This window comes from Pempheris klunzingeri, chromosome 14 (assembly GCF_042242105.1).
Source record: "Pempheris klunzingeri isolate RE-2024b chromosome 14, fPemKlu1.hap1, whole genome shotgun sequence".
Classification (NCBI taxonomy): Eukaryota; Metazoa; Chordata; class Actinopteri; order Acropomatiformes; family Pempheridae; genus Pempheris; species Pempheris klunzingeri.
Genome location: NC_092025.1, coordinates 23,298,749 through 23,313,106, shown reverse-complemented (window position 1 = coordinate 23,313,106; position 14,358 = coordinate 23,298,749). Strand labels below are relative to the sequence as shown.

The window sequence follows — 14,358 nt, the reverse complement described above, 5'->3', positions numbered from 1 at the left end:
ATTCCTTGGTATGAGAGTCTGTCCTCTCGTTATTGTCCTTTTTGTGTACTGTTTCTTTTGTATTTGCTATTCTGAGTGTACAGCACGGTGGGTCCACTGCTGTTCCTTCTTAAATGTGCTTTATAATCTGATTTGGTCTTGAGGCCTATTTTTTGATTTTAATGGATGATAGGCCAAACGTTGACAGCATCAGATGACTGAGATATTTTTGGCACAGCCACAGTTCTATTAAAAGCATCAACACAGTTTCAGATATAGTGTCTCACACGAATCAAAGAGCAAAGAGATTCTTTCTGCATCTGTTTATTAATTATACAGTTTGAAATCCATGTTAAAACAGACAATTAATAATTGACCATTTAAATATTTCAGCAGCTTCAGTAAACCAGAGAACACTGCAGCCACAGCCAACTTTTAAGTTCACATCAGCGGCTTTTCTCTAATTGGATTAAAGGAAGTTTTACTTTGACTTAACACATTTATTCATCTTTGTCCTAAAAAGCCTTTTCTCTCATAATATTTAAAGTAAAAATAAACTGGTTGAAAGCATGAGCAATAAAGCATGAATCTAATTCACCCAAGTATATAAACTAAGCAGCCAGAAGGGTTACCGTAGAATAAAGTAAGTGTTTATAATTCTAGGAATAACAAACTCTACGTGTTATAAGAGCGGTGCTGTTTCTTTATTTCCACGTCTCCTGTATGGATCATCAACTAGCAAGTATGCTGTTTGCTTGAGACTTGTTAGCTTTAGCATCGGACCTTTAGCTCTTAGCATGATAGCATGTATGTAGCCATGAAGTGCACAATTATGTCACTTTTTTTTTTTCTAGTCAAGTCAGCTGGAAATGAATGAAAACCAGCAGGGGTCTGCGTTTCCAGCCAACTCGTGGAGTTAATTTGATTAGCCACATTAGCCACGCAACATGCTAACACCAAGTTCAACAGACTAACCGGCCAGACAAACAGCACAAACATAAAACACGGCAAAACCTGCAGCTTCCAGGCCTGAAGCCGGCGCTCAGACAGGTGAGATAGATATCGAGACTTTTACACTAATTTGAAACAGTAACTCTATTTGGCCGCCTCACGTTTGGCTCCTTGCACCAGTTTCGTCAAACCATTATAGGCAGGGTCATTTGATAACATTAAGAGCTTTCAGATGTTCTGACTGCTGCATTTCACCGTCAATGGCTCGACTGCACCTTTTGTCCATTTAAAAAGTCCTCTTTTATCTCCTGTAATCCACGTAGCAACCCACGTTAAAAGAGCATGAAAGTGCAGAAATGACTTGTTCTTGTAATAGGGAAAAAAAAAACTATGTGAGATATGATGTGAAATTGAACCTTTACCCAGCGACCTCACAGTAAATCCTGCACACACCCAGTGGTTCAGGACAAGCAGAGGTCACCCACTGAGCTGCGGGACTGTACTTGCCGTGTCTCGCTCTGTTTTCTTGCTTGTGTTTGGGATGCTGGGTGTGGTCATCAGAGTGGGATTATGGGCGTGTTTGTTGCCACCATACCAGATCTAAGTGAACTGAGAGACAAGTCTTTTATATTCTCTTCCTCCGGGAACCCAGCCGGCTGCTTGTAGGTGGAGAACAAAGTGCAGATGGTGTCTATTAACCACACTTTTTGTTTGGGGCTTTCCATATCCTGATTTGAATGAGAGCATTATGCTCTTTGTGACCTGTGGGTTTTTAAATGCCTGAATGTTTCACTGTGTTTCGTCAGCGTGTGAGACACCAACATGCCGTTGTAGATTTAGACATTTATGAGGTGTTTTGCTATCAGACCGGATTCAGCTTTTGAAGCTGTGTGTTAGCTCAGCGTCTGATCCATATTTTAGGGGTGAGTTGGTGTCAGAGGATGCAAAGAGCAAGTGAAGATGCTCAGGGTGTTGCTCACTGTCGGCTGCAGTACGATAAAGGTGTCAGACACAGCACAGCGGTGAAGTTTCTGCCTGCCATCTCAAAATCCCAGAGTTTGAATATCTGGTGGAGGAACTTGGTTTGTTTCTGTGTTCTAACACTGAAAATGGACGGCCCGCGAGCCCCCAGCTTGGCCATGTTTGCATCTTCCTGTTTAAATCCATCTAGAATAAATACTATAATAGATAGAGGATTCATTCTTTTTGCAGGAGAAAGCTAAGAACTTGTTCATGAGTTGAACACCCATATTTTGTCTTTATTTAGTCAAATTTGACAAAAAAAAAGCATGTCAGATTCATATGATGCAATCTCACTACTTATTATTATGGTTTATTGACTTCTGTAACCTTTTAGCTGAGGTTGTACAGATTATAGAGATACGACGCATTTGAAGATACTCCAAGAAATAATGTCACAATAAGCAAAAATACCAATTTAGGCACCTATGGACCATTTTGATTAGAGTTCAAAGGGTTGATATAACTGGCTGTTAGGCGAAGGTCCTCCCTGTTGTTGCTGCAAAGACTAGGTTAGAAGCTTTATTTGTTCTCAGTGTGGAAAATTGCCTTCAGCTTCACCACAAACGGCATGGGTTACAAATAAAAAGACTGAGAGAGCTTGAAATTCAATCACAGGCTGTTGAGTATAGTTCAACAGGCCTGTTACAAAAAGTACAAAGTGTAAGTTCAGCAAGAGGTTAGGTAATATAATGAAGCATAACAAACTTTATTTATACAGCACTTTTCTTAACCAGTTAAAATGAGAATGAAACAACAAAAGTAAAAACTAATTAAATTAAATTAAAAGAATAAAAATAGTGTGGCTAAGGGAACAGTATTGTCATGGAGGGATCCTTTACGACTGACTGTGTATTTTTATAATTCAACAATTTAACCACGTTTGGGACAAATAATCTATTGTAGACATTTTTGGTGGCCATTAAGACTGTGGGTACGGGCCATATTGTTTTGTCAAGAGCTTTCTGTCTGGTATTCAGTACATGCCTGCCGCGTGGTTACATCTGTGGTTTCCCCAGGATTTTATTTTGAAATTAATGGGCAAAATGCACATTTTAATGTCTGGCAGCATAAAGATGTGTCCCCGGTGTCTCTAGAGACCCTCAAACTATGAGAGAAGTCTGCCCTGACTCCTTTTCTCCTGCTCCATCTTTCACTAAATGTCTGGAAAAATGCTTATTGATTATGTGATCGGCCATTGGAGGCAGCAGGTTGGAGCCCCATTGCTGCGTGGCTAACGCTAACTCTGGTCGGGGGTCCGAGCAAAGCACACAAATTATGCTGCTGTTGGCTGCAAAAACCCAGCGACATTCTTCATGTCCTCCCACCACCTGTGGAGGTGAAGACCCAGCAGATCTACGTTATTTTAGATATAAAAACGTGACAGTAATGTACAAGCAAAATACAACTCGTGTGTGTGTGTAATGTTATTTTACTGGAGAGTGCTCTCTTAACTAGCCTGCTAACAGTCTGAGCTCACAGATGGATCAGTGTCAGACTTTGAAGCTGTAAGTTTTGCCGTGTGTTTATGTTGTTTTGCTGTTTATTTGGCAGGTTAGCCTGTTGAACTTGGTGTTAGCATGTTGCCCCACATCATGCTAAGCGGTGCCTGCTTGGGCGGCTTGTGGGAGCTGACCAATCAGAGCAGCCTGGTTCTGCCTTAAAGAGACTGGAGCTACAACGGAGCATTCTGAACGAGGCTGAAAAAAGAGGAAAATAATGCATTTTTTGAACATTACTACATATAAACATATTCTTGTAGGCGCCCCAAATACCAGTATGAACCAGAAAATGAGCTCTTTAATCACTCGTGACAGTTTCCCTTTGTCCAAGTGACCGTACCACATTACAAGACGAGATGCTTTCCACCACATTTTTGGCTTAAAGAGTTGAGGTTTGTGATTTTTCTGACCAATATTGTGTTGATTTTAATCGTGGTTATGTTCTATGAATTAAACTGTAGGCCTGTATATGTGATATGCAGCTGGAAAGAATCAAACCCAAGCTCTGTCTACAGCCTCAGGTTTGATTACCAAGTATGTCAATTAAAACCCGTAAAATGCAAAATACAGAATCCACAGATACCATCTAAAAATGTCATTTGCTAGAGCTCATTAAGACACCGGAATAATGCCGCAGCACATCTTCCTGTTCAATTAAAGGCATTAATTTTTACTTTTAACTTTAAATTCAACATTTTTTTTTACATGCGAGGCGCCCAAGCTGAGATGGCATATATTTATACTTCTTATCAGTGCAATTAAAAAGTATGAATGTAGTGCAAAAATGTGCGTTTATTCATATTTAAAACAAATCCTAAAATTGAAAACCAAATACCTATCTGGCAAACAAATGTTGGAATAGTCAAATAAGGAACTATTAATCATGTAAATTGCAATTTGAAAATCCTGGCTTTAATATTTCACTCTTTCAAATGAAAGTTTTGATATAAAACCATTAATCATTCAGATCTAGTTGCTGCACTGGTGCTATTCCTTCTTGTTCTCAGGGCGCCTCTGCACAACTCCCACCCAGGCCTTAGCAGTGACATGGGAGGGGGGGGGGGGGGTGTGCAGAGACTTGGGCATGCCAAATGGGAAGAAAACTGAGAAAAATCCTTGAAATAGATTAAATATAAATCTGTCAGATGCGCTCTCTCACTTGTAGAAACACGGGTCCTGGCATTAGACAGCTGTCTTAAAGCCAGCAATAATCCTGTGAGCGGCATTGACCATGACTGAACAGGCGGAGAAATGATCACCAAACCACACAGACTCCGACAACAGAGGGGGGAAAAAAGACGTCATGGTGCTGATCACAGCGTTTGATTGACAGGACACACCATGCTGTCGAGCGCTTAAAAGAACCAGATGGTTCTGATATTGTCAAACATTTTGATCACAAACATTATGTCTCTCAGGGCGGCTGCGTTCAGCTGAGCGGACTTAAAAACAGCTAAGTGATACAGCGACTTTGTAACGCTTTGCCAGAAGCTGTGAAACTGTTCTCACACTCGTGTCGGATGTAACAGAAAGCCTCTCAGGTTGCTTCAGCGTTGTGTTAGAAAGGACAAACATGAGGCCGGAGTGCTGCAGGGGTGTAATTCGCTGCGGACTCGCTGGCTAATTTTCAAGCCTTGGATACATCCATGCCCTGAAAGGCCCCATCTGTAATACCATGACCTATTTGTGTATAATCAGCAGCAGATCGCTTGCCCGGCATGTTCAAGTGCATTTCTTCACTTGAGTTCTCATAACCATTCAGTACAGTAGAGTTAGCATCTTTTGGAGGGGAAAGAATTGTGTTCGTTATTATTGACCGATTTTACTGACAAATCTGTTAATTTGTCGTATTCAGTGAATCAGCAGCAGACTCTCTGTCTTCATGATAAATGAGCATTCAGAGCTCCTCTTTTGTGTGACTAAAAGTGCTGCAGTACTAGAATAATGCCTAAAATGTAAATAAATCAGTAGATGTATAATTCTGCATCAAAACAATAACATTTAATGCAGTTAGAGCAGAAACGTCAGTGGTCTGCATTGACCTGTACATTAATACGAGCGATTCTCTCTGTGGTGCTGCCATCGGGGCTGATTGCGGCCGCTCTAGTTAAAACTTCAAATTCCCACCAGAAGCACCACGGTGCGTTTCAGAAGCGTCCTAGAAGCGACTCGGCGCTCTACCAGGTCTATTTTTGACAGAAGCTGCAGCCGGCGGCCAGGAAGTCAGGCTAACAAAAGGGAATCCGCTCAGTTTTCAAAATAAAACTCCCTGTGCACTCTTTTGATGGTATATTCCACCATCACATCAAAAATATTTTCTAATCAGTGGCACCAGGCCAGACGTCAGCAGGTCAGAGGGTTTTTACACCACAGATGACCAAACCAGGTTCATCTTGGATGTGGAGACACTTTGACTGTTCACCTTCAATTTAGCCAACAAAGTAGTAAGTATCCACCATAAACACATTTAAACCAAACAAAATAACAAACAAAGCCTGTTTGCTCAAGCTTGGAGCTGGAAAAACGAGGATGAAATCCACAAAATCTGGCAAGTCAACTAATCAGCCTGGCAAAACACTTATGAGACGCTGCCCGTGGGATCTGCTGCAGCACAGAGGACGGAGCAAAACCAGTGGGATTTTGGGGTAATAGCATCCACAGTTGTATCCACAGCTGATTTATACGGTATGAAAACACGAGTTGGTTCATTAAACCCCAGCAGCCGTCAGCAGGACAGATATGTTAAATCTGCAGCCTCCAAATTGAGTGCGATCATGCGTGACTGTCCACTGTGTTTAACTTGATTAAATGATGTGAAAGTAACAGCAAGCTGCTACACAATAATCTCATGCACCTCTACAAACATCAGACTGGTCCGTTAAAACACCGCCGCTCATCAGTCCTCTGCGTCACACCCTCCTTTTTTTTTTTTTTTTCAACTTAACAAAAGTGGCTTTTTGTGTTTTCTTCTTGAACAGCAAATTCTGTTGTATCACATCAGTTACGATATGATGTAACCCTTTGCAACGTGAACTACAGAGTTACAACAAACAACTATGAACTTTTTAGAAATGTATTTCCATCATCATTGTGCTAAATAAGTGTTGAAAACTAAAACCATGGGTCTGTGACTGCAGATTTGTGGTGCTGTGTGTTCACATCGTTCCACTCGGCTCCATCCAGACAACATTGATTTGCTTGAGAAGCCGTTTCTTCATTTGTTGAGTGTTGCTGTCAAACCTCACTGTGATTAGTACACCTTGCTCAGAGACCAGTGTGGTGAGTGGCTGAGAGTGTATATATTAAAGGATAACGCTGGTATTTTTAAACCTAAAAGTGCTTGACAGGCTCAGATTGTTATTCCAAGTGTCTGACAACGTTATGGGAAGGATCCCTACAGAGACAGACCTGGAAGATCCTTTTTTATTTAACCACAAACAGCCGTGATATCGCTCTACTCAAACCCACCAAACTTCACTGAGAAAAAACTGTGATTCTACCTCAAAGTGGCCTGTCTTGTGCTGCCTCTATGGATTAGTTTGTTTGTGTTATTGTGTATTACACAGATATTTTTTTGGATCAGAACTAACCCTTTAAAAAAAAAAAAAGTCCAAAGTCTCAAAATAACACAAACCAACAGATCGAGGCAGCAGTAGACCAGCAACTAGGTAAAATGACTCTGTTTACAATGGAGGGTTTGAACTAAGCAATGTATTGGTTATTTGTGGTTGAACAAAAAGGATCTCCCAGGTCTGTCTCTGTTGGGATCCTTTCCATAACGTTGTCAGACACTTAGAATAACAATGTGAGCAAACAAGCACTTTCACTGGACCTACTTTGATGGATGACGTTGCCCTAAAGGATTACATGACAGCTATTGTAGTCTGCTCGCAGCTGTCGCCTTAGGCAATATATTGGACCAATTCCAAACGTTTCTATACCCATCAGTCATTTTGAACCCACAATACAGAACAATGGGGCCCACATTTAAAAATACCTGAGTTAAAAATGTCAGTGTTTACCAAATCCCAAGATGACGTCCTCAAATGTCTTCTTTTGTCCACAACTCAAAGATATTCAGTTTACTCTCATAGAGGACTAAAGAAAATATTCACAACTTCACTCCCCTTAAAAATACTGAAAAAGATTAATCCATTATCAAAATAGCTGGCTGATTAATTCAATGGTTGGCAAGTAATCGATGTAGAAGTTGAAACACACCAGCCAGTCACCATGTAAAGTGGGCATGACTGTTTCATGAAGTTAAAATAATCCCAACAGGTTTACTGAGGCTCTAAATCATGACATGAAACCTTGACAGTGTTTAGTAGAAGCAGTAGTGGAGATGCTGTGTCTGGGCTGCATCTTCTCACAGGATGACTTCAGGGATTAAGTGACAGTAGAAGTAGCAGAGCTTCTGTAGCCACTTCCTCCAATCTGAGACAGGTGAGTCACTCCTGTACTCTGTCTCAGTGTTTACTGCAGGCCCCCGGTAGCTTTTAACATGTTGACATCAGCTGTTTGCTGAGAGGTAGCTGCTCAGCACAGTGACAGTAACTGTCACATCAATTGTGGCTCCCACAGTGCGAGTCCTCCAAGAACACGGTGTAGGTCCGGACTCGGGTCACTGCAGAGGATTTTAACGCTGACTCTCTAAACCTGACTGGATGTGACATCTTGACAGTCGGGGCCTGAGGGGCACTGATGCCTGACGGCCAGCCCAGACTGTTTTGTTGTGGGTACCGACTCTCAAACTTTTAATGACTCCAGATCTGTCGCAGGTCGATGTTGCCAACGACACAGTTTTTGAAACCCGTTAGATGCAGTTGGTTCAGTCTGGAGACGAGACACAATCCAGGACCAGAGTATGAGAGAGACAAATTTGTTTTCAACATGTCCAATTTACTTCAGAAGAAATATCTAGGCCTTCCTGTCAACCTTGATAAGGATCAATCCACACGTAAATATTGGGGCTGCAATTAATAATTCTCTTCACTTTCCTCTCTTTCCTCTCTCCATTAATCTGTCATCTATGTTTTGCAGAAATGCAAAATGAAAATAGTGAAATTCCCATCACAGCTTCCAGGAATCAGAGCCGATGTCTTGTTTAGTCCGACCAACGCTCCACCACCCACAGATGGAATCACACAAGATTAAGACAGCTAGTTAAATATTCACAATTGATTAAATAAGATACTTGAATGACTAATCAAACATCAAAGTAGCTGCTGATAAACTTTATCGATCATCTCAGCATTAATAAGTGTTTGCAAAGAGAGCTAGTTTGCCTTTTTAATAATGTCACTTCAAAATATACTCGCTACTTCACTAAATTACGTCCAGGATATGTTTCTGTAAGACTTTAGCTTCCTCTCCAGTACAAAGGATATTAATGGGATGTCATATTGTGTCGCTGAAAGCACTTAAAATGTAGAGAAGAACTCAACAGCGGCGTCTCTTTTCAGGAACAATGTTGCCGTCATAATCGCAGATAATCCCCAGAACTCTGCCTGGATAGATGGATGTTTTTTTTTTTTCTATCATTTAAACTTTATGAACTGACCTTTTAAATCTGGGCCACTGGGAGGCAGTGTCAGTTGGTCCATCTGTCTGTCTGTCTGTTCGTCTGTCTGTTCCCAGAGAATAGTTTCGCTGACCCCCTTAAATTTGTCTGTTTCATCCAGTTCAGTTTTCCCCTCACAGGCGCTCTGGTCCTTGGCAAGGTATCTTAATGTTTTCTGTGGAAAAATCTGTCCCTTTTTGTTGTTCATTTCATCCAAAAGTCTTCTTCTTTTGTGGCATGTAGGAACCATTGAGGCTTCGAGGGGCCCTTAGTGGGGCGTAACACTTTTAAACTTGTTGAGCTATAAAGCATGTGGTCCCTCAACTCCATGTTTGTAAAGTTTTATGTTGTGTTAAGATAAGATATTCCTTTTTATTAGTCCCATAACGGGGACATTTACGCTTCAGCAGCAGTGGGTAACAAAAATAGAGCGTCCAGTACAATACAAACAATAAATAATAAACTAGTGGACATAACAGGAGGAGATGTACAGTTTAGACAAGAGGAGGTATAAAAATAGAAACAATATACAATAATTTGGTTGTTAAAATGTCAAATTGTGTAAAACATCACATGGCTTGTTTTGTCTTACGAACACTACAAAACCCCAAAAGATCCAACTTACGATGATGTGAAACAGAAAAGCAGCAAAGTATGACATTTTATTTTGGCTCTTTCCTGCATGAACAATAATTCAACCCAAATTTAATAAGTATATAGCAATTATTTAACTGTCAACCCACATTTAACACAAATGCCCACGGTCATTCCACGGCACGTAACACCGGAAACGCTCTCCGTCCACTCCGACTCCGTCAATACGCACTTCTGTTGTTGTCACTGTGTGAACAAGCCAAGCAGCTACCAGCTGATCAAACTGGAGACGAATCCACTCCAGTAAAAGACGGCGAGTCCCGACTGTCTTCCCACTTGTGTACTTGTTTTATACTGTGATATGAAGACGTTTCTTTACAAATCGATATCAACTCTCTGGCAAGCTTTCGTACAGGTAACTCCTCGCCAATCAGCTGTTCCTCGTCCATCACGCCGCTTTAAAGTGACAGAAATAGAAAAGTGGGGCGTCCGACTAAAGTTCATCATCATGGAAACGAGGACATCAAACTGATTCTGTCGCTGACGCTCGCTCACGCTGCTTGTTGTTGGGGCAAAATCATCAATTCACAGTATTTTGTAACCTTCATTGTTTTATCTGCTGATCACCTTATCAATGAATCGACTACTTGTTTCAGCTCTACTCTTGTTTGCTTTAAAAATCTGCTCAGTCAACAGGAGTCCTTTAGGGAAACACTGTACAGACAAACTGCAGCCCACACAGTTCTCCAGCTGCGTTTCCTTGCTACAGCAGCAGCATGACTCCACCGACTCCTCATCGTCTCATATGTGCTCCCAGACAAAACGTGTTACTCCATCACCCACGGCGTTCACTTGTTAGCGCCGCGCTACGCCGCACTGGCCTCCAGCAGGCCCGCTGCCCCCGTTAGCTTCCACCTCCTCAAATGTAGGTCACATACAGCTGCTACAGGAGTGTTTGTTTGCCTGGCTGTCGCCTCCCATTACACCCCCATCACCTCACATCTGCAGCATGGGGGTCACGAGCAAGGCCATTCCTTAATGCACTCTTGTTTTTTTTTTTTCTTCTTCACTATAACAGAGTCGACGATGAAGGCCAGGACACTTACATGTAATGTAGAGTGATAGACTATTAATGCAGAAAGCGCCGTGCAGGTTTTGCTGAAGCCATAATACTCTCTGCTCAGACACATTCTCCTTCTTAAAGGGATCTTATCGCCGGCAAAGATCTGGGTGAATGATTTGACTGCCAAAACTTACATTACCGTACTTCAGTGGCAAGCAGGGAACATCTTGTCTGGAAATGCAACCGCCTGCACACATCGTCCATTTTCCCTTCATGTGTCTAGATGGGGGGTAGAGATTTCCCTCAGGGGCTTTAGAGTGATTAGACTCGTTACAATGACCTTTATTCGCCCCTCAGTCTCCACTGAACTCAGTCTGACTTGTGAGGGTTATCGTGGCTGTCACAGCGTCTCTTAAAGGGGAAAGGCGCACTTCGGAGTCAGCTGGGTCAGGCCTGTTCATAATGATGGTTAACCACAATCCCCAGGACGTGGACGCATGCTGTGCGAGCACCGCACTTATACATATTTATTGGGCCGGCTGTGGCCGTTCCTGCTCGTGTCTGCTGGTCGTCACGTGGACGCAGCATTAGTGGGGCTTCCTGTATGTAAGCAAGTGTTATTTTGTTTTTGACAAATCTCAAGCTGGACTACTTGACATCCATTTTTTTTACCCAGTATTTGTCTACTTTTGTGCAAATGAATCGTATAAAAGTATGCCGCATTCATTGTTTTTGCAGCCAAAAGATTTTGGTCTTGACGTCGTGTTGCAAGCTGATGATGAAGTGTGTTTAGTGTATGTAGGTGGCAACTATGACCATAAACAAAAACACCAAAGTAGACACAGGGGAATTATTTGTTTTGCAGATTTACCTCAGCAGCCTATTTCAGGATTTTACTTCAAATGACTTGTGGGAATATTTTGTTGCTGTTTCTACATTCAGAATAATGATTTTCAGTCATTATGCTTTGTGTGTTTTATTTACTAAAATTTTATGAAAAAAGTTGTTTATGGCTCAATTTCCACATTTTCATCAATCATAATGGTTTATCGACTCTTCTCCTCTAAGAAATGACAGTGTAGACGCAGGTGGACCATCTCTACTGCAGAGTTCAAAGGCTTAACCATAGCTGTTGGCGGGCCAAGTCAGCATCACGCTCTCCCTCACAGTTAGAAATAACAAAACTCTGCTTTATTAGCAGCACAGAGATGACAGGAAATGAGAGGAGAGATGAAAACGACATGAACAATCGCTGTGGTCCATGGTCGGCACCATAAAGTTGCCCCCTGCTGGACATTGAAAAAGAATTCAGGTTTAAGGCTCTCCTGCATCGTCTTCGCTTTTGAGACTCGGAAGTTACGTCCACTTCTTTATAGTCTGATTTTTCCTATTCGTATTTGCAAACTTTATCCCGTAGAGTCTGTCTGGGAGGCACGGAGGACCTAGCTGTTACTAACGAACAGCTGTTAGTAACTCTCAGGTGGTGTTCGTCCTCCTTAACTTCAGCCTTTTCTCTCAAGCGCCTTGTTCGGTCATTAATCTCCAGCGTTTCAGAGCGAGCCTCGTTCGTGTCGATGCACCCGTCAGCTTGAACTGGTGATTTGCTTCACGCCGTCACACATTCAGGATATAAATACACCGGACGCCAAATATAAAACACACTGAATGCATCCTGACAACAGACTGTCTGTCTGTAGGCTAAATGAGACGGGGGACATTTACATCTTTATTTAAAAGCCATGTATAAACAACAGGCCTCTAAATGACTTTAAGCAGGGAAATGATCATTCCTTCTTACTATAACCTCATTTCAGACTCTGATTTTGGTAATATTTGGTCAAATGTTCCTTAAACGTTACCTTTAATTGTCATTTTGCTGTACTTATCACTTTGAACCAGCAATATATGTATTTATTCTGAAGAGTATAGTTATATTTTCACATTTGATGTTTAGTTTTATTGCAAAATTGGCCTTACATTTAATTAAGCAGTTGTATTAAAGTCTTAAAAAGCTTTAAATTCCACTTGCTGTAGAAACCCTGTGCTCTGGCCACGGATCTCCAGAGAAAAAGGAAGGTGACTTGTGAAAATGCGCCCGTCACTGAGCATCCAGTGTTCATCTGTGTCTCCTGACAGTTTTCTGACCTCGTGCACCACAATTACAAAACAATATCTCGTCAGTCTTCTTGTCACCGCCTGCTCAGCGTGCGCTGGTTTGAATATTTTCTGCAGCAGATTATGTGATGCGGTTTTTCAAGCTGCCGCCCCCGTCCTCTTTGTCAAGGCTCCTTGTATTTTTTATGGTATTGACGTGGACATGAATGATTCAAACACAGCGTGTTTGTGTGTGTGTGTGTGTGTGTGTGCATGAGCACTGTGGTGCGACGTCAAAAGGTACATTTATCCTTAATTATTTGTTGAGGTTTAATAGATTTGATGGCTGGATAAAGGAGAAATTGTGAAAGTTGAATAGAGGAAGTAAAAGGAGGGGATGGCAAAAATGAGACTCTGAGATAGATTTCACTTTCGTGGTCAAACCAAACGAAGACCAGCCTCCCAAAATAGCCCAAAGTTGAATATTTACAGCCTGTTTCCCTTTTTTCTAGCCAACAACTGTCCACCCCATCACCACCATCTCCTCGTCAGCACATACCCTGAAGGCTCTTTGTGATTTGGAAAATAATTTTCTCTTGCTGTGGTTTCTTGGTTACTGGATTTCCCTTTTTTCTCCAACTCCAGTGAAGTCATGCCTCCTCTTCCTCTCCTCACGTGCTTCACTGATGTCTCTTTGTCATTACAGAGACTCGTGTCCAGAAGCACAGCCTGCAGACGACGCAGAACCTTCTGCAGGAGGAGGTGGCACGTGCCGAGGAGCATTCAGAGGTAATAAGAAAACATTTTTTTTTTTTAAAAAGAAACAAAAGGGAAAAACTCCTAAAATGGAGCTCTTCTCTCTTGTTCTCGCTGAGATTCAAACACCGCCTTTCATCACTCTGGCAGCACAGTTGAGGATGATTCTTGAAAAGCCTGCAGTCTAGCTGACAACCCACTCAATTCTGTGCAATCTGATCTCTAAAGACACGACATACATACATAGATAGATACATACATAGATACATGCATACAGCGAGCAGTCCGCCAACATCTGAGAGCAACTACACTGTACACATCTTCTGCTAATCCTGCATTCAGAAGAAACTACTATTCTCCACATCTTTCTCACAACATAGTGTTACATTTACAAGTGAGTCCTCTATTGAATCAGGCAGCACTGACAAATGACAAAGTGCTTTTAAGTTGCATCTGACAACTAAGGCTGAAGGTTTCAGATGATATAATATAATCTGATCCAGCCGACACGTTAACCTTGATTCTATGTGGAAAAACAGTCACAAGGATGGACTTTTATTTTGAAACATGCAGCTTCATGATTAAAGGGAAATGTCTCGTATGGATAAAAGGTTTGTTAATCTGTGTTTCCACCAACACACAAAGTGAATATCATCCTCGCGCTCCTCGAGTTTGATCACCAGATCATTTGGTTCGGTTCACATCAAGTCACTCAAATCTTTTGCACCATGATTTTGCACTTGGTGGAAACGCACCGTAACACCAAACACAACACAGAGCATCTTAGCTTAGATGCTAATTATGGCTAATTTGCGTCACAGTGTCAAATCCATCCA

At 41.7% G+C, this 14,358-nt stretch overlaps 2 protein-coding genes across 2 annotated transcripts in view; one reads left to right on the top strand and one right to left on the bottom strand.

Moving 5' to 3' along the window:
- Positions 1-14,358, bottom strand: part of mpzl1l (myelin protein zero-like 1 like) — a 158,945-nt gene that overhangs the window by 63,234 nt on the left and 81,353 nt on the right. The window lies entirely within an intron of this gene.
- The window catches only part of vps37d (VPS37D subunit of ESCRT-I), a 30,655-nt gene that overhangs the window by 10,565 nt on the left and 5,732 nt on the right, over positions 1-14,358 (top strand). Inside the window, exon 3 of the mRNA XM_070844157.1 lies at positions 13,473-13,555. Within this exon, the coding sequence (XP_070700258.1) occupies positions 13,473-13,555 (83 nt within the window). The remainder of the gene's footprint in view (positions 1-13,472; positions 13,556-14,358) is intronic.